Here is a 25,188-nt window from a genome sequence, read left to right as displayed (position 1 = left end):
ATGGTCTCAGTAGTGTCCTTTATAGCAAAAGAAAATCCAAGATCATACATTGCATTCAGTTTTTATGTCTCCCTAGTCGTCTTTAATCTGGGATGGTACCTGAGTCTTTCTTTGTATTTCCTGACATTGACATTTTTGAAGAATATCAGTTTATTATTTTGTAGAATGTTACTCAGTTTGGACTTGTCTAATTGCTTCCTAATGATTAGATTCATGTTATGTACTTTTGGCAGGAATATTAACAGTAGTGTTGTTGAGTTCTTCTCAATGAATCATATTAAGTGTTCTTTAACTTTCAGCCTTTTTCTTATAAAGAATGCACACTCCTTTTTTTTTTTTTTTTTTTTTTTTTTTTAAAGGATTTTCTTATTTATTTATTTATTTATTTATTTTTGGCTGTGTTGGGTCTTCGGTTCGCGCGAGGGCTTTCTCCAGTTGCGGCAAGCGGGGGCCACTCTTCATCGCGGTGCGGGGACCGCTCTTCATCGCGGTGCGCGGGCCTTTCTCCATCGCGGCCCCTCCCGTCGCGGGGCACAGGCTCCAGACGCGCAGGCTCAGCAATTGTGGCTCACGGGCCCAGCCGCTCCGCGGCATGTGGGATCTTCCCAGACCAGGGCTCGAACCCGTGTCCCCTGCATTAGCAGGCAGATTCTCAACCACTGCGCCACCAGGGAAGCCCCACACTCCTTTTTAAATTTACAATCTGAGGATCTGTCTTCTGACCAGAGACTTTCATCTGTTACTAATTGTGATTACTGATATATTTACATTTATCACTTTGATGTTATTTCACGCTTTCTATTTGTCCTGCTTTTCCTGTGCTGTTTATTTTTCTTGTGTCTTATTTCGAGTTGACGGAATTTTCTTTATTCTTCTTCACTTTAATGGTTAGTCTTACCATTTTAAAATACACACTTGTCCTAAATTATAGTGTTAATACACATCCCTACGCTCTTCTCAAATAAGGACCTTAGAATCATTTAATCCAGTAAAGTCCTCCCATGTGGCATGCTTTTGTTGTCTAGTATTTCCTTTTTATTTTTTTACTACCCAATTTAGATATTTTAATTCCTATGTTTTCAGTCAATGCTTATTTGGATTCATCCACATGCTTGTTTGGGTTCACTACTCCTCCCCAAATACATAATTTAGATAAAGTTCCTATGGCTCTGGTGGTAGTAAGCTCTCTCAGTTTGTTTGTCTAATAATTTGTTTATTTCGTTTTTACTCATGACTGTTTGATTTGGTTGAATCAAACCAAATTGTTTGGTGTTTTTGTTGTTGTTGTTTTTCTCCCATTTGTTTGAAGCTCATATTCCATTGTCTTTGGCTTTTTATTATTGTAATTAAAATGTCTACTGTCATTTTTTGTAGGCAGTCTTTTTCTTCCTCTATTTTAAGATTATAAGATTTCTTTTTGAAGTCCTTCAGACTCACTATGATGTGTTTAGATGTGGAACTACCATATTTGACCAATTTGAGACATGCATTTTTCTGTATGTCAACAACTCTCAAATCTGAATATGTCTTACAATCTACATAGGGCATCTTAAAATCAATATTGGACAGGCTACAGCAATTTCACTGCTATATATATGTGAACTTGGTTATAACTGTTTATATTATTGTCATTTCAATTGTTGGTATTACATGTGTTGAGTTTAATTACTCTTCAAAATGTATTTTAAAAGATTATACAATGATTTGGAAGTGAAATGAAATATTACTCTATTCAAAAAGGCATGGAAATAGAACAGCAAAGACCTAAATTTAATATTAGTGAAACATACATTGGAGGAATGACTGCAATTCCACATTTTCTGCTAATTAACAATCAAATACTTTAACAGGAAGATAACCACGTTTGACAAAGCTGTTACATTTTGCTACTGAGATAGGTTCAGAGAAGTTGCTTATCACATGCCAAGCAATATAACTGAAGGCAGGAGAAATTGAGCAAACTCCTTGGAATAGGTGGAAGAAATTTCAAAGCAACAGGAAGCTGTATGGATAATTAATGCTTGTGTCTTAGTCCATTTGGGCTGCTATAACAAGATAGCTCAGACTGGGTAGCTTATAAGCAACACAAATTTATTTCTCACGGTTCTGGAGTCTAGAAAATCCAAGATCAAGGGGCCAGCATGGTTACATTCTGGTGAGAGCTCTCTTCCTGGTCCATAGCTGTCACTTTCTCTCTGTGTCCTCACATGATGGAAGAGGCTAGAGCTCTCTGTCGGGTCTCTTTTATAAGGCACTAATCCTATACATGAGGGCTCCACCCTCATGACTTCAGCGCCTCACAAAGGTTGTACCTCCTAATACCACCATTCTTGGTGGTTAGGATTTCAACATGTGAATTTGGAGGAGACACAAACATTCAGACCATAGCACTAGTGTTTCTTTACCTTAACAATATCAAAACATAAGAATGGTTGTCAGCAGCTTGGAAGACGCTCCTGTAGACGATAATAGAGCACACTTTAGGATATATTGCATCACCAATGTTCTTGATGGCATAGAAGACAATATTGTGTGAAAAGCATGGACATTATTAGTTAAATAGGGATTCAGAAGTTGAACTCTAAATATGAAAACTTTCCCTCCATACTTTATTGAAGTATAATTAGATACAGTAAAATGCACAAAACTGTACAGTTAAAAAAATAATTTTTTTTATATAAGTGTACTTTCATTTGCCTACCACCCAGGTTAAGAGAGAAAACATTTCTATCACTCCAGAAAGTTCCTTCTGCCCCTTTCCAATCAATGCCTTTCCCTGCCCCAGAGGTTTCCTGACTTTTATCCCCATGGATTAATTTTGCTTGTTTTTGAAATTTTTATTTTAAATATATATATATATAAATATAAAGTGTGTACACTTTTGTGTGCTAAACATAATGTTTCGATATTCCTCCATTTTGCTGTGTGTATCAGTAGTTCTTTTTACTTGTTGAGTTGTATTTATTGTGTAAATACAGTTTGCATTTTCATTCTTCTGCTCACAAGCATCTTCGGTATTTCCAATTTTTGGCTCTTACAAATAAAGCTGCTATGAATATTCTTGTGGTCTTTTATTTATATATTTACTTTGTTGGACATATACTCTTATTTCTCTTACATAAATATGTAGGCATATCATTACTGAACCATGAGGTAGGTGGGTGTCTAAATTTATTAGAAACTGCTAGACAGTTGTGTAAAGTGATTATACCATTTTACACTCCCACCAGCAATAAGTGAGAATTCTAATTGCTCCACATCCTTGCCAACATTTGACATTGACAGTCTTTATAAGTTTAGTGATACTATGATTTTCATTGTAGCTTTAATTTGCAGTTACTTAGTGACTAATGATATTGAGCATCTCTCCAATTACTTATTGGCCATCCTGGCATATCCCTTTGTGAAGTATCAGTTCAAGTCTTTTGCCCATTTTAAAAAAATGGGTTCTCTTTTTATCCTTGAATGTGGTGGATCTTTATTCTAGATTCAGTCCTTTGTTTCGTATAGTTATTGAATGTATTTTCTTCATGGCTTCCTTTTTGCTTTCATAACAATGTTTTTGATATGTAAAAGCTTTAAATTTTAGTGACATACAATTTATCAATTTGTTTTCTTTTATCATTAGTGCATTTTTTGTCTTGTCTAGAAAGTCTTTGCTTAGCCCAATGTCATAAATATGTTCTCCTCTGTTTTTTTCCAGAAGGCTTATAGTTTTACCTTCATTTTATGTCTGTCATCCACCTTTGATTAAATTTTGTGTATGGTGTGAGATGTAGAGGTCATGATTCATTTTTCCCAAATAGGGATGTCTATTTGATCCATTGCCTTTTATTCAAAAGACCTTGCTTTCCCCATTGAATTAAATTGGTTTCTTTTTCAAAATTGAGTTATAATCAAATGAGTCTTTTTCTGAACCTTCTATTCTGTTACATCTATTTGTCTACCATTATGCCAAGACTATACTGTCTAATAACTCTAGCTTTATAATACATGGAGATATTTGGGGAGATCATTAATTTAATGAATTTAATTTGCTTAGATTTTATGTGTGAATAAGAATGATGTATGGTTAAATAAATCTAAAAGAGCTCTTTCAGTAATAATGAAATAAAAATTCAAAGTGATATTTTATTATTGGTTAATCATAAGTTTATTTTCACCAGGTGTTACATAAAATAATTGTGAGATGGTATCTTAGATTTGATTAAATACGGTAATTTTATTAGCATACCTAATATTTGTGTTTTATGAATCTGCAGGTTCATTTCTTTTACTAATTATGGGAACATTCTGAGCCTTTATATTTTCAAATATTGCCTTATCCCACTTTCTCTTTTTCTACTTCTTACACACTTGCTAGACATGGTATGGACCTTCTTGTTCTAGTTTTGTTTCTTAAAATTTTCGTCATTCTTATTTTTCTGTGCTACATTTCTGCATGATTTTTACTTCTTTAATGCTATCTTTCAGTTCACTAACTTTCTCCTCAGTTTTGTCTAATCTGATTTTCAGTCCATCCATGAGTTTTTAATAATGACAATAATTTTTTGCTTCTAGAAGTTCTGCATGGATTTTTAAAAAACTAAATGCCCAGATACCTTTATTTATAGCATCTTTTTTTTTCCTCATGTTTTGATTCATTTTATTTCTCTAGTAATTTTAAACATAGATATTCCATAGTCTTTATCAAGTTATTATGTTTTCTTAGGTTTTTGGTAATTCTACATTTGTTGCCTAAAATTTATTCTTACTCTTGCTCACAGTAATTTTTTCCCATAACTTGATCATTTGGGATTGTCCAAATGCCATAAAGTCTGAATTGAGTTTGTGTCTTTCCAGTGAGTTTTGCCAGGGGGCGAGAATGCTGGGGACCCTTTTTATGAGGAGTCTTGTTAGATCATGCATGTGATGTAAATTTGAACTACAAATTCAAATGTGGAAAGTCCTATGATTGTGAAATTGAGACTTTTTCTATTTTTCCTCATAGCTGTTATATCTAGCTCTCTTAGATTATGAAGACTGGAAATCTCTTAGAGCATCAGTGCGTGTTTATTAATCTGGTTTTTAGTTCCTTTTTGTTTGGGGGGAATTACAACAGTGTATAGAAGAAAATCAGACTGAAAGAGTAGCTTGCAGCTAGATTGACTGATATCTATTGTCATGTAATGAGTAGTAAATAAATATAAAAAGTAGATACACATATTAATGCCTTTGGATAATAGAGGCAGATAACGGACATTTTTCATGGCAAATAAAAGTATGATGAGTTGTTGATATGACAGCTTACACATATTATTCCTCATATAATATGTGTCTGTGTTACAAAGTGATGGCTATAGCAAGTAGTTATTTTGGAATTAATTTTATAAAGCTTTTTATAGAAAAGAATACTTTTTTCTTTTTTTTTTTCAAACTTATTCAGTGCTTTGTTAATAAATCTGTTTTTACTTCTCAAAATTAAAATAATTACCCATACATATTTTAACTCTGACTTTTTTGTATAACAGAATAGATACCAAAATGAGAGTAGCCATGATTTTATTATAGTCATCTTTGTGCTCCTTGATGCATGCCAAAGCCTCTATCTCTTCACCCTTCTTCTTCCTTATTCCTCTGCAGGAGGCTGCTCTAAAAATAGCTCCAGTAATAGATGTTCTACACATAGTCAGATTGCTGAATCATTTAGTTCTTTTGTGAAGTTTAGGAATATGGAAAGCTGTCTGAGTTGAGTAGGACAAGCATGTTTCTAAAACGGCAGGTCATTATTCTTTTGAAAAATAAAGAATTATAATCCTCTCATAATCTTGTAGTAAGTAATTTTTAAAGTCTATTTTTAAAGGATTATATTTTTTAATATATGAAATGGTTTTGAGTCTTACTTTAAAACATATTTTGAATGTGATTCTGGAATTGTGTTTTGTTAAATATAATAAATTTGACACTAAGAGAAGGTTAACAGAGGAGCTATAAATATTCCCCTATATGTAAATATTTTATTTCATCTTCTTTTTCTTATTTTAGGTATGTTATTGCCTCTTTGCAATAGTTTTACTGCCTGTGAAATAGTTACCTCCAGAAAAGAATTTCTGGTAGTGTTTGACACTTGACAGTGAAATAAATGTGCTGACTTTTTCTCAAAGTTATGAGGATTTAGCTTTCTTAAATTATCTTTAGCCCCTTATTTCTCCTTTCCCCATTATTCCAAAATAATTATATATATTTTTGATAAGCAGATTGTTGAGTGCTGGCTTCCCCAAAGTGGCACCAGAATAACCTGCTGATAAAGAAAAACTGAGATTATTACTTACTGGCAAGAAGAGCACATTTCCCTGACATAGTCTTAGTCATGTCTTTAAGGGCTAAGGCAAGATATTTATTTTTGAGATTTCTTGGGGTTCTGGTTTAAGGTGGGTCTTTAGTGCAGTGGCTTCAGATTGATGAATTTATGATGTAATAGATTAGGATTGTCTGGCACAGCAAGATGAGCTTTTCAAAGTGAATATTGGACCATTATGTTAAACTTTTCTTTTCTCTGGCATTAATAACTGTCTCACTTCTCCCATTAATTGAAGGTTCTATTTAAGTACCATTAATTAATGTCCAAACTCCCTAAGAGAACTCTAAAATTCTTCTCTGTATCGGCAAAGATCTCAAGTAATCTATCTGTTTCATTTTCTCTCTTCAAAGATACCCCTTCTGGAGCCCTCTGTCCTCTGCCTCTAATGTAGACTGGTTGCCCTTAGGCCTGCTATGGAGATGACATCCTTGGATTTCTGTTGCCTCCAATAGTGAATCAAGTTCCTGGATCTTATGTTTCTACATCTTTGGTTTACTCTCATATTAGAGCAACCATCTTCTAGTAGCTTTCAGCAATCTTTTTTTCTGTAAATAACTCCTGCATAGATAATTGATACGATAAATAGGATGTTTTCTTTTTGTCTACTGTAATGCTAGAAATTCATTACAAAGTATACCTTAGAATTGCTAGAAAGATTAAAGTTACAGTTTTCTTATAGGAATGAAATTTGGAACAACAAGAATTACTGTGGGTAATTATTTTGCTTTTTAAAGTTCTGGAAAGGTTATCTACTAAAATGGTTTTGGGGTATGTGTAGTTGAATTCTGATTTTTAGTTTTTCAACTTGTGAATATTTTTTATAGCTCTATTAGGTAATGAGAGTTAATAATTTTGAAAATTTGATAAAAACTTCTGGTAAAATTTTGTTTCTTAAATGAAGATAAGTACAAAACACTGTAATCAAATAAACTTAAAAACCCTTTTCTCACAATTTATACCTGATGTAATTTGAGTTTATATTTTAATAGCAAAAAAATTATGTCTTGAAAGGTATCTGTGTGTCTGTAGTCTTTGAAGGTGGTAGGCTGGGGCTCAAAGAAACAAGTGTATTTTTTTTTAAAGTGCCTTGATTCAAAGGAGATTCCGGCTACTGCTTCTCAGTTTCAACCAGTTAGATGTCAGCAAACAATGTTTATGCCCAGAAATATCTCACGTAGGTTCCAGGAAGAATTTAGGAGAAGAGGGATTCCTCAAACAGAGAAGGCTTTCAATCTGGCTGTGACTCTAAACTTCTAGAGACCAGATAGGAAGCAAGCTACCCTTTCCTTTGGAAATTAGGGCCCTGGAACAAAAAGAGGTAATCCAGCTCTCCTCCCTTCCCCCACTGTACTCTCATTTCTGGGAATATCAGAGAGAGGTAGCTGGTGGAGATGATTCAAGAAGTTTGCCAATATATAGAGCCTGTCACCCGGTGAGGCAAATTTGATTGTCTTACTGTTTTCTGAAGACTTATTCTTTGACCATGGTTGAAAAACTCTCAAAATCACTAACTCACATCTGTGGAACAGGCTTTTCAGGGGTGGGCCTGAGAATGGTAATGCCAAGTGAATGGTATACATAGCCAGTGTTTTGATCACTGGTAGTTGTATTTCTTTTACATGGATTAGGGTCTAAGGGGTTGAGAGAAGGTTGAAGAATGGTACACGAGGGAAGCTATGTGGGAGAATGTCTTAAGCCAGATTCATTTCTCCTATGTCCTCTCAAAAATCAGTGAGACGTGGCTCTGCCACAATTCTATCACTTTATGTTTTCTTGGTATAACAAGCTTTAAAAAATAAATAAATGAACAGTTTTTGGAAAAGCTGATCTTGTCTGTAATTTTAATGCATTGCCTAAATTTTTATTGGGTCTTGGAAATAATGGTGGTTTTAAAAGGGAGGAAGAAAAGGAGGGAGGAAAAAAGATGATGACTTATGCAAACAGTAAAACAAGTTTTGATTGGGTTTAAATATTGGTCCCAATAATATTTAAAATGTACATACTTTTATTAGCATCATTCAATCTCATATAACTAGGAATTGTTTTAAACAATATTGCCCTTAAAAATGAAAAACATTTAATATGAAGGTAGCACTGTGTGTAGTATTTTAAAGAGCAGAGCATTGGAAGGATAACTGGAATCTTGTCCTTTCTTGGCTTCTGTGTATGACAGTATGTGTCCTGGGTCACCTTTCCACCCCTCTCCCATGCTGCCCCTGCAACAACCTCAACTGTTTACTTTTTCTCATGTGAATAATCTAGGTAAATTACTAAGCTTCCTGTCAAGATTCTGGTATTCCAGAATATGTCATACTTTTCAGAAGGTTTGTGTCTTTTCTCTTAATAAAATTAGTAAAAAATCATTTGGGCCAAAACATTTCAATATTTGCTAAAGGTAACTATGTTTAAACAGCAGTGTTTTGCTCAGGGGTGCTGCACCTAAACAGAACAGCATAGATTTCCAATTGTAAGAGTCTCTGATTCTTGCTTAGATTGGAATTTGTCCTTAACGATGCCCTCCGTTGTCACTTATTATGATCTACTTTCAGTGTTACAGGGGAATTGTCAGTGTACTGGTTCATTTGTAACTGAGTGGTATATTTCTGTGGGTTTGAGAATAGTGAGGTAAATAGCTTCGAAATTCTCAGTACTGTTTGGAAAGCTGATTGCATAAATTTAAAATTTAAAGCATTTGAGCAGCTTCTTTTTAGAAGTGATGTTTAACAAATGTTTGATCGTACTGTATTTGTGCTACAGTTGAAAAGCTGAAGTAGCATTTTGGCTCCTTTCCCAAAAGCATGCTTGAAGAGGCTAGCAGCAGCATCTCCCTCTGTTCTCTTCAGTGCTTGTTACCTTGTGAGTGGTGCAGCTTGTTCTGCGGATGTACTGAAACCCTCCCATTTAATCTGCAGTGGAGAAGAATGGAGCTCAATCTCCAGTAGGAATCAGTGGTCTAGCAAGGTTGCAGTAAATAGAAATGACTATATATTTCAACAGCTGAGCAAGGAACCATTTTTTAATATTTTTCTTCTTTCAGCTGGTAAATTTTTACTTTCTGTTTCCTTCTAGAGAGATGTGGATAATTTGCCCTGCCTCCAACGTCTGTTTCTCAGCTTCAACAATATATCTACGTAAGTGGAAACTCCCAACTTGTCATTTATTAATAACTTGATTGTGTGGGTTCTAGTGCTTTAAATTAAGATTGTAAATACCTTGGAGTAATCTATTGGCATGTAAGATTTTAAGTTGGAAAATGATAGGGCTGTCTGTGACAAAGTTCTTTGTGGAAAAACAAAGCTCTTGTGTATATTAGTGACTCTGATGCTAAAATGATGAAATTAGTGTAACATGTGTTTTTTATAATTTTACTTTAGAGTTGTTCCTTTGTAAAACACGTACGTGGAAATTTCAACATATATTTTGCTGTCCTTTGTTTGACACTTAACTGCACTAGTCAGTTGAATTAGAATTTCTTTCATAAATTATCATCTACAATCTGTGTAGCTACTAAGCAATTTTGGCATAGCAGGCTATATTTGTCACTAAGCCACTTGCATATTAGGCCATAACTTCTAACTTGGTGTCCCTACTTAGAGAACTAATGCAGCTAGAAGACTGTATATTAGAATATATAAATGTATAAGTTTTGTTTTCTAAAGATTTGAAGCATATCATCCTTTCTATTGTGATGATACATCATTCAGTGTCAACATGGAAGATTTCAGAACTGGAGCTGAGACGGGCAGTCAGACTTTTCAATGCAGAAGGAGTAGCTACCCTTCCCTAATTCTCTCCTTCTCCTCCTTCCCCCTTGCCCTTCAGTTCTTTAGTTTCACTTCAAGACTGTTCTCTGAACCTACTTTTATAAGAGGGTCAGAACTAAGTATAAAAGTGTTGAGAGCACATCTTTTCCTGAGCTCTAGGTCTATGTTTCTGATTATTAAAAACCAGTTGAGCTTTTGCACATTTTCTGTTTGCATCTTTTTCCTGTGTTAACCCCACATCCCTGTACTATATCTCTAAAAGGTAGAGATTAAGTCTGGATGGTGAATTTTGCATATAGGCGTTGTTTCAAAGGAAATACCCATAATTATTCTCTTATTACTCTTCTAAAGTTTTCTGAAAAACTTTTAATATTCTCTTCAATTTAGGTTGAAGGCTGTTCCAGGGCTTTCATTTTCTTACTGATTGCTTTCTTTGTGTTTCTACATAGGCTTAGCCCTTTACCCTCCTCTAGTGCTTCCAGGTGATCTGCTTCTGAGGTCAAGTACATTTTCTGCTCTGTTCCTGTTGATGCCTATGGCCCGGGAGATGGTATAGAGAATATATTGGATCTGGGAGGAGAAATTGGGGAGTGCAAGCCTTGAAAACATTTCTGTGAGCTTTACTTAAGGCACAAATATCTCAGCTAGCTGGGAAAGTAGATGATCTGTAGTGATAATTATGGTATCCTCATGTCCCAAGTGTCCTGCTATAGTCCTGGCATGATACAGTTGCCTAATTTTATAGTTCAGTGACCCAGGAATAACATATAAGAAGAGTAGAAATAGCAGTGTAAAGGTAAAAGTACCTTTTAGGACTTTCTCTGGATAACTCTCAAATATCATCCAGCAAATGAAAATATCCAACAGTATATCCATTTTGGGGAGACAAAAATGTATTGACTGTTACATAGTAGGGCTTTTTGGTTTTGACCAAGTTGTTGGATTCTTAGAGGTCCATTTGCATAAATGGTCCATAAATGGACTTCTTGCAGGTCCATTACCTGGTGGAAATTCAGAAAGTTCCAAAATGTGATGGCACCCTACTGCATTCAGAGAGCTTCAACTTGGGATAAATAGGTACCTATATTTAATGGTAGGTTGACCATGGCCTTGGTGGACAGAACCATTTTTGTATGTTTTCCTGCAGATACTAGAACAGTTCATTTAGTTCTACTAGTAGGCATGCAAGATATATTTAGAGAATGAATTACACATATCCACGTCTATGTATCTGAATAGAACCAGTGCCTCTGGTCAAAATATCCCTCAGAGCGTGAGGAAGACAGAGACACGAATAGGTAATTATAATACAGTGAGTTAAACTTAGTCGTGGTAATACGCAGAGATACTAGAAAATGTAAATCACTGTGGGGAAGGGAAGTAAAGGAAGCCTTCCTAGAAGGAGATGGTCCCTGGGCTGAGCTCTAAAGCTCACTTTACCCTTAGTAAAGTGAAGGGTACTTGGACATTCCAGGTAAGGGCACAACCTGGGCAAAGTAGATGCAGAAGGCTCAGAGTGGACTCACTAGGTCCACCCTCTGGGCACCTGCAGTGAGATGCTTGCCCTCCGGCTCCCCTACCCCTATACTAGCCTCAGGTCTTCCTCCAGCTCACGGAATGCTGGAGGGACCTGCCAAAGTACATTTTATAATGATGACCCTGAGAGAAATATTCTGTGGCTAATCAAGAGAATTGGTTATATCTAATTCATTCTTCAGACATGTTCATTTCATTATTCAGCTCTTCTGAGGTGCTGTTGTCTGCTTGATTTGTTTTGTTTTTCTTGACTCTCATGATCTTAATTTCCAAGTAGTCTGCATTTTTTTCTCTAATGGCTTATTCTTGTTTTACGAATGAGATAAAGGTTTTTTTTAATTTCTAGAATTTATTTTTGTCCCCTGTTACCTGTATTTGTTCTTTAAACTAAACAAAACAAAAATGCTTTCTTTCTTTTGTTCATTTGTTCTATGCTTATTTGGGTGGCAGTTCTTATTTATAAATGAGAATCTGGATGAATTTGTTTCCTCAACATAGGTTAGAAATATCACTGTGAATGCAAGTTATAAGGTCTCTGTCTGCAGAGGATATAGGAGGGAGGAGGAAGGATATCCACCCAGTTGGACTTTCCTTTATGATGTCCACAAGAAACTTGCCTTCTGGGAATGGGTGCTCCTTTTACGTCTTGGCCCAGATGCACTTACCCAAAGCACTGCCCTATTCTCTTACCATTTTCAACCTGGGGACAATTCAGGAGTCAGCTGCTTTGAGGGTGCGAGGCTGGCAAATTGTTACCAAACCCTCCGATAATTACTGGACAACTGACCCACATCTGCTGGCAACATTTTCTGCCTCTGATCCTAGGGAATATTCTGAGGTTCTGCTGGCAACATTTACTTAACAATGATCCTGTTCATTTCAGGTTTTACTGATTCCATCTGCTTTATATCTTCCAGAAATTCCTTAGTGTTCTGGTCTCCTGATGGAACTCTTCCTGGTTTTCTAGTATTGTGAAGGATATTTTCATACTTTTTTTTTTTTCATACTTTTATGTTCAGTCATTTCAAAGAGATTTTGAGAGGGTGGAGAAAGGTAAGAACATGTGCTCAGGCAGCCATTCTCATAACTGTCCTTACTTTGAGTGATTTCCCCAAATAGGCTACACATAAAAATATCCTTGGAAGCTTTAAAAACACATAGTCCTTGGTTCACTGCTGGGTAACCTGCTCCAGTAGATTTGGAGTGGGGCCAGAGAGCTGTATTTTTTTAAGACTTCTCAGAGAATACTGATGTGCAGCTTGATGCTAGATTTGGGAACCACTGAGTTATGGCGCCCCAAAATAAGAATATTTATTAACTTAAAGATTACTATTTTATGTAAAATTTCCTTTCACAAGGAAAAGCTTTTAGACAAAAATATTTTTCAGGGATAAATATGTACTACCCTCAGGAGGTAGTTTATGATCTGTAGCCAAAACCCAGGGTGTTTCATCTGTTTTCCTCAGAGGCAATGCAGAGTTCTGCTCTTCATTACAAGGTTAAGTTGTAATTGATTCTTCTTTCCTGTCTCTCTTTTCTTTCATTCTCCAACGCAGAAAGTTTTTACGAGCTTCTTTTTTTTAAAACAAAGGAAGATGCATTTATAATTCTAGTGCCTTCCTTGCCTAAAAGGGAATGGCTGCTATTGCTTCCAGAACTGCGGGGACGTTAGTATCATTGGGAAAGGAGTCAAATACTAGCCAAGGTCAAGTATCAGCTCAGGACTCTTAGTCTCATATATTCTTTTTTTGAATTGTGGTAAAATACTCATAAAAAAACCATCTTAACCATTTTAAAGTATACGGTGCAGTGGTGTTAAATACAGTTACATCCTTGTGCAGCCGATCTTCTGTTGCGCAGAACTCTTTTCATCTTGCAAAACTGCAACGTAATGCCCATTAAACAATAATTCTCCATCCCTCCCTCCCCAAGCCCCTGGCAACCACCATTCTACTTTCTGTCTCTATGAATCTGACTACTCTAGGTACCTCATGTAAGTGGAATCATGCAGTATTTGTCTTTTTGTGACTGGTTCATGCCACCTAGCATGATGTCCTCAAAGTTCATCCATGTTATAGCATGTGTAAAAATTTCCTTCCTTTTTAAGGATGAATGCTCATGTATGATCCTTGAGGCGACATGGAACCAACTAGAAGAGGGAGTTGGCAGCATGAACCATGACTACCTCTTCATCCTCACTGTCTTCCCATAGTGCCCTATGAACTTGCCCTGTTCCACTGAACTTCCTTAGACATCATGCTCCTCCCTTGCCCACTCAGTCTTCGCATCTACTGTGGCTTCTGACAATAACATTTTTTCTATCCTCTGTCTGTCTGAATAACACCTGAGGATCCTTTAGATCTCAGGTTAAATGACACCAAGGGTTCTGAAACTTTAATATGCCTAAGGATCATCTGGAGAGCCTGCTAAAATGCCGCGCTCGGGAACCCATCTTCCATGGATTCTAATTCAGTAGTTTTAGACGGGGCTCAGGAATTTGTATCTTTAGCAAGTCGTGCAGCTGACTTAAAAATACCGTTGGTCTGTGTTTTTCAGACTTTGAGTCAGAACCCACACAAGGATCCTAAAGTCGATTAGTCAATTTTAGTTCAAGCCCAGAAAAATAAAAACAGAATAGAGAATATCAGTTTGTTATGCATTGTAAGGGTGAACACTGTCTCATGAAAAAGTTACAGTTTTAATATTCGTGGGTGTATCTATGCATGCATGTGTGTGTGTGTATTATTTTACTGTAGATATTTGGAAACTGGGTTACATTGTAAATATATTTCTCACTATGGATTGGGTTTAAAAAGTTTAAAAAATACTGTGGGGTCTTGCTACATGCTTTCATAGCTTCCCTATATTTCTACTACTATTGCAGTGTTCATAATTAATTGTACCTTCATTTTAAATTATTCTCCCTGCTAGATTGTAAACTTGATGAAGGCAGAGGAATGTCTGCTTTGCTCACTACGGTCTCTCCAACACCTAGCACGTATGTGCTCTTTGTTGAAAATTTGTAACAAGAATTTAATCCCTCAAATAGAAAGATTTTTCTGTGTGGTCTTGTTTTGGAGGGCCCTCTTTCTTATCATTACTAAGTCTTTTGGACTGCTTAATGTCTGGGTGTGTGAGGTTTAAAGGCTTAAGCAGTCCAAATTATTTTGGTAGTTGTTTCTGGCTTCCAGGTCAATATACTGATTTGCCAGTAAGGATCTTGCCAAGAACTTCTACATATGAGACAAATCTATAGAAACTAAACCTTCCTGTTAGACAGTGCTGTATTAAGGCTAGGGTCATGGATATGCTTTGTCCCAGGGTACAGGCAATATGGAGCTGCAGTTTCTGCAGCAGTAGAGCATTTATATGGTCATTTATACTTCAAAAACAAATGGACAAACAAACCCATAGGAAGAGAGATCAGATTGGTGCTTAGCAGAGGCAGGGGGTGGAAGGAGGAGGAATTGGAGGAAGGCAGTCAAAGGTACAAACTTCCAGTTATGAGATAAATAAGTACTAGGGATGTAATGTACAACAGTCTAATGAACACTGCTGTATGTTATATATGAAAGTTGTCAAGAGAGTAAATCCTAAGGGTTCTCATCACAAGGAAAATGTATATATATTTCTATTTCTTTATTTCTGTATCAATATGAGATGATGGATGTTCACTAAACATCATTGCTTCTTCTTATCACTATGCACTGGAAATTTTAAACAGTACTCCTTCCTGCCAGTGTAGACCTCGCATACGTCCTTCTTCCCCTAGTAAGACAATGGTATTTGGACTCTGCTTTCTCTTTATGATGTCATGGAGAATTTTAAACTAGGTTTCCATTTTCTTTTTTGAGGAAGGAATGCTTTTACACGTTGTCTAATGATCTCTTTTAGTAATTATAGTATAACTAAAGGTCAGTGAACTACAAGCTTTGGGGTGTGACTTTTCCTTTATTACAGGGCAAGATGATCCTCCAGGCTATTTTCAAAATTTTACTGAAAATGGTTCATGGTTTTACCTTTATCAGGAAGTCATTTTCTTTGCATTTTTCTCAAACTGTACTTCAACTTGGTAAGTCATTCTGTATGAATTATATATTCAGGAAAGAACCTATGTTAAGCAAGTCAGAGAAAGTCTAACTGCCTTGCAGTTGTCTCTTTTAGTACTAGCTGATACTTTGAAGAGTGAATTATTTCACTGACCTTCAGAATGTATTGATATTTGTTATGAACTCAGGTTGTTACATAAAGTAGTCCTATAGTTGAGATGTAGGATGGTGTGGCTATGTCATTTTGGTTTGAAGGAAATTAATTTTCCTTAGTTCTAGTATCCAGCAAACTGTTAGAATACCTTCATTTTTTTTCCTTTGTGACTAAAATTAACAGGTAACCAACAGTATAGGAATCTTCTTGCTAACTGAATAAAACACAGGAAATCACCTATTGACAGATCTTTTCTGACCGCCTACTAAGAGCTTTAAATTTGAGAAATGATTACATACTTATTGAGGAAATTTCATTATCGGTATCCATTTAACTACTTAGCTTCTCTTGAGGTGTTCGCCTAATGGCTGACATGTGATTCACCTTCAGACAAACATTTAATTACATTTTTCTAAATATGATGACCTTCATCTAAAGAGAACCTACAAGAGCAAATTCTAAAAATAGTTGTTTTTTTTTTAATCCATTGCTATTTTACTCCTTTACCATGAGCAAAACCCCCAGACTATGCTAAGGCATAGTCCCTTAGTGGCTGACGGTCAAGCGTAGCTGCAGCTTTTGAATTCTTTCAGAAGGAAAATAGGTGAGAAGATATGTCTCCACAACTAATGATAGATTTTTTTCTACTACTTCAGAACAGTAGACTTTGAGGTACGATAAATTTGTTTTATCATTCTCATAGTTGACGTAATTATTTGATCTAAATTTAATTTATTTAAAACATAGAAATTTTACTAAAATAATTTTTATATAATTCTATTATATACCTGATGCCAATATTACGTTATTACAGGCAACTTTTTCTTTTAGAGATCAAAAGTAGAAATTATTCTAAGACATAAAAATGTTTGAAATGGACCAACTTCATTTTCTTCATTGTTTTTAGGACATTCAATTTGTTAGATGACTGTGCTATCTGTAATGCATTGCATTCTAATACAAATGCTTTGAATTTTTCTACACTAATTTAATTAGTTAATTTCCTCTGCCTTTGTTTTATTTTTGTAATCAAAATGACTTTTTATTTCTGTTAGTTTTAGGTGTTTGCTGATCTCCTGTTAGACTACTAACTATGCAGATGGAATATGAATACTGTGATACTGTGTACTCTTGCCAAGTGGCAGTATTTATTATTGAAGACATTGGAGGTTTTTTTCTGATTTAAGGGAACTAGCATTACTGCTATTCACACAGTAAAATTGTAAGATTTGAAATTGTAAGATTATCCTATTAGGTTCTAATGCTCACCTATTAGGTGTAGATGAATGAGCATTAGAAATCAACAACTTTCTATGCCTTGTACATGCTTATAGTATTTTGTACAGTTATAAAATCTAAAAGTGTTTTGCATTAGCTGGATTTTAAAGTGTGTAGAATGCATTTGCTTTATATCTTCTAGTTTACTCAGTTTAATATAGAATTTACTGTCAAGAGAAAATTACTGAAGTGACATGACAAAAGGTTAAAGGCTTCAGTCAGAGGTGTTGTCAGGGAGCACCTGAAAACCAGGTGACTGACTGCAGCAGGGGCAGAGCTTTTATAGGACATTTGGCAAGTTGAGTATGTAATCTTGTGGTTTACCATACGAAGCAATTTTCAACTTTAACCTCCATTAGAGGTTGTGGATTATTCTTGTTTTCATGCCTGTTGCTTGAGGACTCAATAATCATTAGAACAGTATTTTTTGAGGATTGTTTTTGCAAGCCTTGTGGTTTATTAAAGAGTCAAAGTTATAGGGCATGGGTGGTAGATAGTAAAAAGGAAAGAAAGCAGGGAATAGGTACGAGGCTGTGGGGAAACTGGGGATCCTCTATCATATTTGTTTTATTCCTTTTGTGTTATCTTTGAAGGAGAGAAAGGCAGGAAAAATCTATTGGGTAGCAGTTACTTTTTATTGTTATTACAAGCCTATTTTATTATCTTTCTTTCTATCAGTATCTGTAGTCATGTAAAACATTAATTCTGTAGGTACAATAATTCATACAAATGCTGTTATGGATTTTATTTATATCATTATGAAGGAACTTCACAGGAAGTTTTCTGGATATTCTTATTATAATCATAAAGTTTCCTTTTCATTTATGTAAGGGTAATTTACTTGTGTGTGTATGTGTGAGTTTTTCTAAAAGGAAGGATTCTTGAACTAAAATTAAACTAAGACCCTGTGAGCAGGCTGTTTGCACACCTAGGCTCATACTGGGTTCATACATACATAGTTGAGAGGCTGATATTCATGGCAGTAAATTAACATTTTAAGGCACTGATGTGTCAAAGTCCCTTTTGGGTTTTACTAATGTGAAGGTTCTAGAAGTTGCAGACATTTTTGGTACATATTACTAAGGGGGAATTTTGAGTCTTAAAATTACTCATGATTATATGTTATATTGGGAGATTGTTTCTAGGTGTTCAGAAACACAATTATGGTAAATTGAGACCAATGTGTGTTTGTTTTTGTTTTTTTAAATTTTTTTTACTTATTTATTTATTTATTTATGGCTGTGTTGGGTCTTCGTTTCTGTGCGAGGGCTTTCTCTAGTTGTGGCGAGCAGGGGCCACTCTTCATCGCGGTGTGCGGGCCTCTCGCTATCGCGGCCTCTCTTGTTGCGGAGCACAGGCTCCAGACGCGCAGGCTCAGCAATTGTGGCTCACGGGCCTAGTCGCTTCGCGGCGTGTGGGATCTTCCCAGACCAGGGCTCGAACCTGTGTGCCCTGCATTGGCAGGCAGATTCTCAACCACTGCGCCACCAGGGAAGCCCCCAATGTGTGTTTTATGATTTCCTTTTTGTTTTGTTCTACAAATTCAAGGTATAAGTAGATTAAATCCAAAATGCATTTGGAAATAAACTTAACGTATATAGGTAACTTCCACTGGTGCTCTTCCTTGTACTTGTAGAAAATACTTCCAAAAGGGGTTTGAAGTATTTTGCAATAAAAGTCTCAAATACAGTGAACATAAACATTTAAAACAAAGGTAAGTGACTGTAATATTCCCTTCTTGTCTTTGTCTTGTTATGTTATGTTTTTTCATTGCAGTATAGTTGATTTACAATGTTAGTTTCAGGTATACATCAAAGTGATTCGGTTCTCATGAAAATAGAAATTCTAAAAAAAAAAAATGTTTACATATCTGTTATGGGTTAATTTACGTCTATTCCACCTCCCAACTCCCCCACCCCAACCCAAATTCCTGTGTTGATCTCTTAACCCCCATTACCTCAGAATGGGACTTTATTTGAAGATATGGTCTTTACAGAGGTAATCAAGTTAATAGGAAGACATTAGGGTGGACCCTAATCTAATAAGACTGATATCCTTATAAAAAGGGGAAATTTGGAGGCAGGTATACAGGAAGAGTGCCATGTGAACATAAAAATGGCTATCTACAAGTCAAAGAGAAAGGCCTAGAACAGATGCTTCCCTCACAGCCCTCAGAAAGAAGCAACCCTGCCAACACCTTGATTTCAGACTTCTAGCCTCTAGAACTGTGAGATAATAAATTTCTGTTGTTTAAAAAAATAAAAATAAAAAATAAAACAAAGGTAAGTGAACAGATACTGAAAGGACTGAATAAACTGGTTAGTTAATTTCAGGAAAAAAAACAAGGTTAAAATCAATCACGCCAAAACCCCAAGTATGTACTTCTAACCACAAAACTTTCAAACTTGATCTACTGGAGGAACTTTTGTTCATCCTTTATAAATCAATTCAAACACTAAACAAGGAGAATTATTTTCTTTTTCTATTATCTCTACCATACCTCTTACAGTACTATATATAATATCTGTTTTGATGTATATCCAGTTATAACTTAATCATAGTATCTGTCATATTTGGCACATAGTAGGCATGTAATTATTATTATTTTAATTAATGAATAAATAAGACCAAAGTTTAAAGCTGATGTTTTTCAGTATTTATAGATAATTTTTAATAGCCCTTTTCAGCATGTTATCTTATTTAGTTGTCTGAGGATTCAGTTTGCAGCTAATTCAGCATGGCTGTCCCCTGGGATATAAAATGCTAAGAAGTAAATAAAACAAGGAAACTAAATTAAAATTATTTTATGGTAGAGTTGGGTTATTAGAAACAACTGTCACAAGATCTTCCAGACTGAAAGCTTTCTTCAGTGATTTAAGATTTCATTGGGTTACTTTTTGAATATTTGAGTAGATTCAAAGTTGTTCTTGGAGAAGAACTGAGACTGTGCTTCAGGTAGTTTCTAAATTATCTAATGCAAAGATAAGATAGCCCTCTTGTATATAAATATAAATATAAATATATGCCGTTTTAAAGTCCTTGTCTACTAATTCCAGCATTCCAACATCTGTCATATCTGGGATTTTTATAGTGACCTGTTTTTCCTCTTTGATATATGTATTAAGTTTTCTTGCTTTCCCATGTGTCTGGCAATTTTTTATTGCATTCTTGGCATTGTAGATATTATATTGTTGAGACTCTGTGTTTTGTTGTCTTAATTTAAAGATTGTTGAGTTTTGTTCTGTAAGGTAGTTAAACTACTGGAGAATCAGGTTGATGCTGTTAAGGCTTATTTTTAGGTTTTTTTAGGGCAGGTCTAAAGTAATCTTATTCTACAAGTAGAGAAATAAGCTTTGTATCTATATTTATTTTTTCCTGACAGTAAACACAAGGTTTCTACATCAGAGGCAGACTGATTAATACCTGCAGAATATCTTTGCACTGGTTTCCCATGCTCCATTTTTCCCCAAAGGGTTATGTGACGGGGCAGATGTCACGTACATGTACAGGGTGGGGAGTTTCTAGCACATCAGAGGAACCCAAAATTATTAGTTTTGGAGCTTATATAGGAGATGCTTGCACAGCTTCACCTCTTCCCCTCTGGAGAAGGAGAGAGAGACAGAGACACAGAAATAGAGAGAGATGGGGAAGGCTTCTTGGTCAAATACCCTTTAGAATGTAACTGCTTTGTTCTGGGAGATAAAGTTCTATGTCATTCCAGAGGTCTCTACCTATGCAATCACTTTTAACCCAGGTGCCAATTTTCTTTGCTCAGAAAGCCCTGCCCATGCAGAAATATGCACATCTTAACATTGCCCAATACAGAGCAGCCCAACAGCTAAGGCATAGCATTTCTGGGACCTCAACTGTATTCACTGTGTGTTCACTGTGGTCTCTTTACTATGTCTGGTTGGAACTCCAATGTCTCCCAGCTCTGTGTGGCTTGTGGGTACACTTTTCATCTCATGGCCCCTTAATAGCTGTATTTTGGTAGGCTTCCCAGAGCCACCCTGTGTTGGTACATCTTAATATTCAGCCAAATACTTGAAAGACTTCTATGCAGATTTCTGGAGTTTCTTCTCTACACAAGTCCTTATTCTCCACTACCCCCCGCCTCAAATTCCAGCAGCCCCAGCGGACCCAAACTCTGACCTCTGTTTCATCCACCTGGTGAGACCTCTGTTCCTTTTTTTTTTTTTTTTTTTTTTTAATTGAGGATCTTGAATCAGATGCGTATGTTTGATTGATTGATTGATTGATTGATTTTGGCCGTGTTGGGTCTTCGTTTCTGTGCGAGGGCTTTCTCCAGTTGTGGCAAGCGGGGGCCACTCTTCATCACGATGCGCGGGCCTCTCACCGTTGCGGCCTCTCTCGTTGCGGAGCACAGGCTCCAGACGCGCAGGCTCAGCAGTTGTGGCTCACGGGCCCAGCCGCTCTGCGGCATGTGGGATCTTCCCAGGCCAGGGCTCGAACCCGTGTCCCCTGCACCAGCAGGCAGACTCTCAACCACTGCGCCACCTGGGAAGCCCTCTGTTCCTTTTTGACTCTCCTTCTCTGTGCTGTGATCTGGAAAGTGCCTCCAGGCAGAAAGCAAGACTAAAGTGGCCTTCATGTGTTTCTCTTCTCCAGTGATCACAGCTCTATCCTGTCTGTTGTTCAGTGCTTGCGTCTAATATTTTGTCCAGTTTCATAGTTGTTTACATTGGGAAATTGAGTCTGATACCATCATAGCCCAAACTGCAAGTTCCTTCTACTATATTTTCAAATTATCATGTTGTAGACCATCTTTGCCATCTGCCTGTCTGGTATTTAAAGGATATGAATTCCCTTTAAATGAACAATACTGTATTCCTGTATCTAAGAACCAGTGACTTAATCTAATCCTGAATTGGTACATGTGCAGTTTCTGTCAAAAGCCTTCCTGATATTTAAAATAAATAATTAAGAAATGAGCTAAAAATCTATTGTAAAAATCCACTCCAATATCATGTTATTTGTCCAGAAATCTCCATGCTCTGTCTTTATTACTTTATCTCCCTATAGAAATTCCTTCAAAATTTAACATATTCTAATATTTTTTAAAGAGATTGAGGAAAGAACTAGTTAAACCAGAAAATTCTGGCAAGTGAAAGATACTACAATGGAGCCCCGATTTTTTTATGGGTTAAAGTGAAAAGGGAACACTATGAATGTATGATTAAATTATTGGGATACTTTTTCATATGCCCACACATTAAATATGTCTACATATAGTCGTTCCTGAGTCCATGTCTGAGATTACAGGATCATGTCATTCTCAAAAGAAAAATACTTTTTCCTATTTGTGATAGAAAAATACATGTTATCTAAAAGCTGTGTTAAATTATTTAGGAATACATTTATAAGAATTGTATGTTTCGGGGCTTCCCTGGTGGTGCAGTGGTTGAGAATCTGCCTGCCAATGCAGGGGACACGGGTTCGAACCCTGGTCTGGGAAGATCCCACATGCCGCGGAGCAACTAGGTCCGTGAGCCACCACTACTGAGCCTGCGCGTCTGGAGCCTGTGCTCCGCAACAGGAGAGGCCGCGATAGTGAGAGGCCCGCGCACCGCGATGAAGAGTGGCCCCCGCTTGCTGCAACTAGAGAAAGCCCTCGCACAGAAACGAAGATCCAACACAGCCATAAATAAATAAATAAATAAATTAAAAAAAAAAAAGAATTGTATGTTTCTATAAAACCTGCTGACTTTCGATGTTTGAAGGGTGATTGATAATCATACCCTTTCTCTTCTGCTCTAAGTTTTGAATCAATTGAAAGATACAGGAATCAGACAAATGGAGTATGAAATAGCAGAATGCAGTTTAGTTATGCACCTACAATCAGGCTTCCTAATATATCTCTCCTGGATTGGATTTTCAACTCACTGGCAGAGGAATTGGAAAACTGAGATCTCCCTCTCTGGGAGGAGTGGAGCTAAAGAGAGCACTCCCGTCCTGGAGACTGGGTGGCCTGAAAGCAAAATAAGAGAATACTATTATGGTATTCTGGTAGTATTATGTATGCACTTCTCCTTTTGAGAGTTTACCTCCTAAGAATTGTGTGTGTGTGTGTGTGAATAGGTTATCAGGTGGGGTAAATTAGTTGCTTTCTCCATATTAGTTTTTAGTATTAAAGATGACTTTTATGAAGGGCTGAAACTTAGCTTGGTCAGGAAGGAAAATTATTGCCTGATCTTGATAGCCGCTGAACTTCCAGTCAGGCCTTGGTTAAAGAACAGGACATTTTCCCCTTTAAAAAAAATCTTGCTTATATCCAAGTAAGGGAGTTGGGGTTCTCTATAAATAGGGAGGATATTTCTGGATTCTTGCGTTGAAGGGAGGTGAGTCAGTTAGGCTTGTTTGTCCTGGGCACCTAAAAAGATATCCCAGTGGCTTAATTATATACTCCAAGATACCTTAATGGGTAGTTCAGAACTGTTGACTAGCATCTGGGAATTGTTTTTTGACAAAACGTCCTTCTTATGGTTTAAAAAGAAGTTGACAATGTCAGTTGTAGACCCCATGTTAGAGACCATAGTTTTTAGTTTAGGAATCTCCTGGGAAGCACTGAATAATGTAAGCCAAATTAATAATTTTTCTCTGCTAGTTCCTTTCATCTTGTCTTTGGGGTTTGCTTTTTTGCACTTCTGGGGTATTGGCTTGTGATTCTCCAAAATAACCCACTTGAGGGATTATGAGAGTGCTTTTCACAGCTGCATGGGATTAGGATGTAGGACTACCTTAGAGATATCCAGAGGATGGTAGCTAATAATTGATCCTCACCCTTCACATCCTCTACCATTTCATGAAAATAGCTTCACCTCTTTCATTTAAAGAATTTAAAATTTCTTCCCATTTGGTTTCTGAAGAACGTTGTTGATACATTTCTCTACGTAAAACACCAAATAAGCCATTGTGGGGAGTGACAGAGGATAAATATATGGCTTCTTTTTTCTGTGAGTGTATAATCTAATGACAGAGAACACACAAAGACACAAACGTAAAACAAACCACCACAGCTGCCTATAGAAAAGCCAACAGCCCCAGAATCACAGTCTGTCAGCTTAGAAGCTCTGATGCAAAGAGCACTTCTTCCCTGATAACTCTGGCAAAAAGGTTTTTTTGGGGGGTTTGTTTTTTTAATGAAATATAGTGTTATTGAAGTATGTTGTGTTAGTTTCTGGTGTACAGCAAAGTAATTCCGTTATACATCTCTCTCTATGTATATTCTTTTTCATACTCTTTTCCATTGTGATTTATTATAGGATACTGAATATAGTTCCCTGTGCCATGCAGTAAGACCCTGCTGTTAATCTATTTTATATACAGTAATTTGTATCTGCTAACCCCAAACTCCTACTTTATCCCTCCTCCACTCCCTTTCCCCTTTGGTAATCATAAGTATGTTTTCTATGTCTGTGAGTCTGTTTCTGTTTTGTAAATAAGTTCATTTATATCATATTTTAGAGTCTACGTATAAGTGATATCATATGGTATTTGTCTTTCTCTGTCTGACTTACTCCACTTAGTATGATGATCTCTGGGTCCATCCGTGTTGCTGCAAATGGCATTATTTCATTCTTTTTTATGGCTGAGTAATAGTCCATCATATATATATATATATATCACATCTTCTTTATTCATTCATCATCAGTGGACATTTATGTTGCTTCCATGTCTTGGACATTGTAAATAGTGCTGCTATGAACATTGGGGTGCATGTATGTTTTTGAATTAGAGTTTTCTCCATATACATGGCAAAAAGTTTTTGAAGAGCCCTAAAGTTCAAAAATGTGGTCCTGGACCAGTAGTATCAGCATCACTGGGCGCTTATGAGGAATCCAGAATCTCAAGCCCTACCCTAGACCTACTAGATCAGAATCATCATTTTTGAAAGATCCCTGGGTAATTCAAATGTGCATTATAGTCTGGGAAGAACTGTTACAGAGGATTCTGATTGTGCTTGTTTGTTATTTAGGTCAAGTGCCCAGTTGGAACTAATCACTCTGGCCACAGGCATATAGGACATACTGAATGCTCAAGGCTGGG

At 36.4% G+C, this 25,188-nt stretch overlaps 1 protein-coding gene across 4 annotated transcripts in view; it reads left to right on the top strand.

The window, feature by feature from the left end:
• The window catches only part of LRRC49 (leucine rich repeat containing 49), a 128,897-nt gene that overhangs the window by 34,828 nt on the left and 68,881 nt on the right, over nt 1-25,188 (top strand). For 3 of the 4 annotated variants that reach the window (XM_007197781.3, XM_057543748.1, XM_057543749.1), the window contains one exon: nt 9,410-9,471. In XM_007197781.3, the coding sequence (XP_007197843.2) occupies nt 9,410-9,471 (62 nt within the window). Of the gene's footprint in view, nt 1-9,211; nt 9,302-9,409; nt 9,472-25,188 lie in introns of those variants that run through there. The other variant, XM_057543750.1, reaches the window with a different exon arrangement.

This window comes from Balaenoptera acutorostrata, chromosome 3 (genome assembly GCF_949987535.1).
Source record: "Balaenoptera acutorostrata chromosome 3, mBalAcu1.1, whole genome shotgun sequence".
NCBI lineage: Eukaryota > Metazoa > Chordata > Mammalia > Artiodactyla > Balaenopteridae > Balaenoptera > Balaenoptera acutorostrata.
The sequence above is the reverse complement of the archived record's forward strand: the minus strand, read 5'-3'. Positions and strand labels throughout refer to the sequence as shown.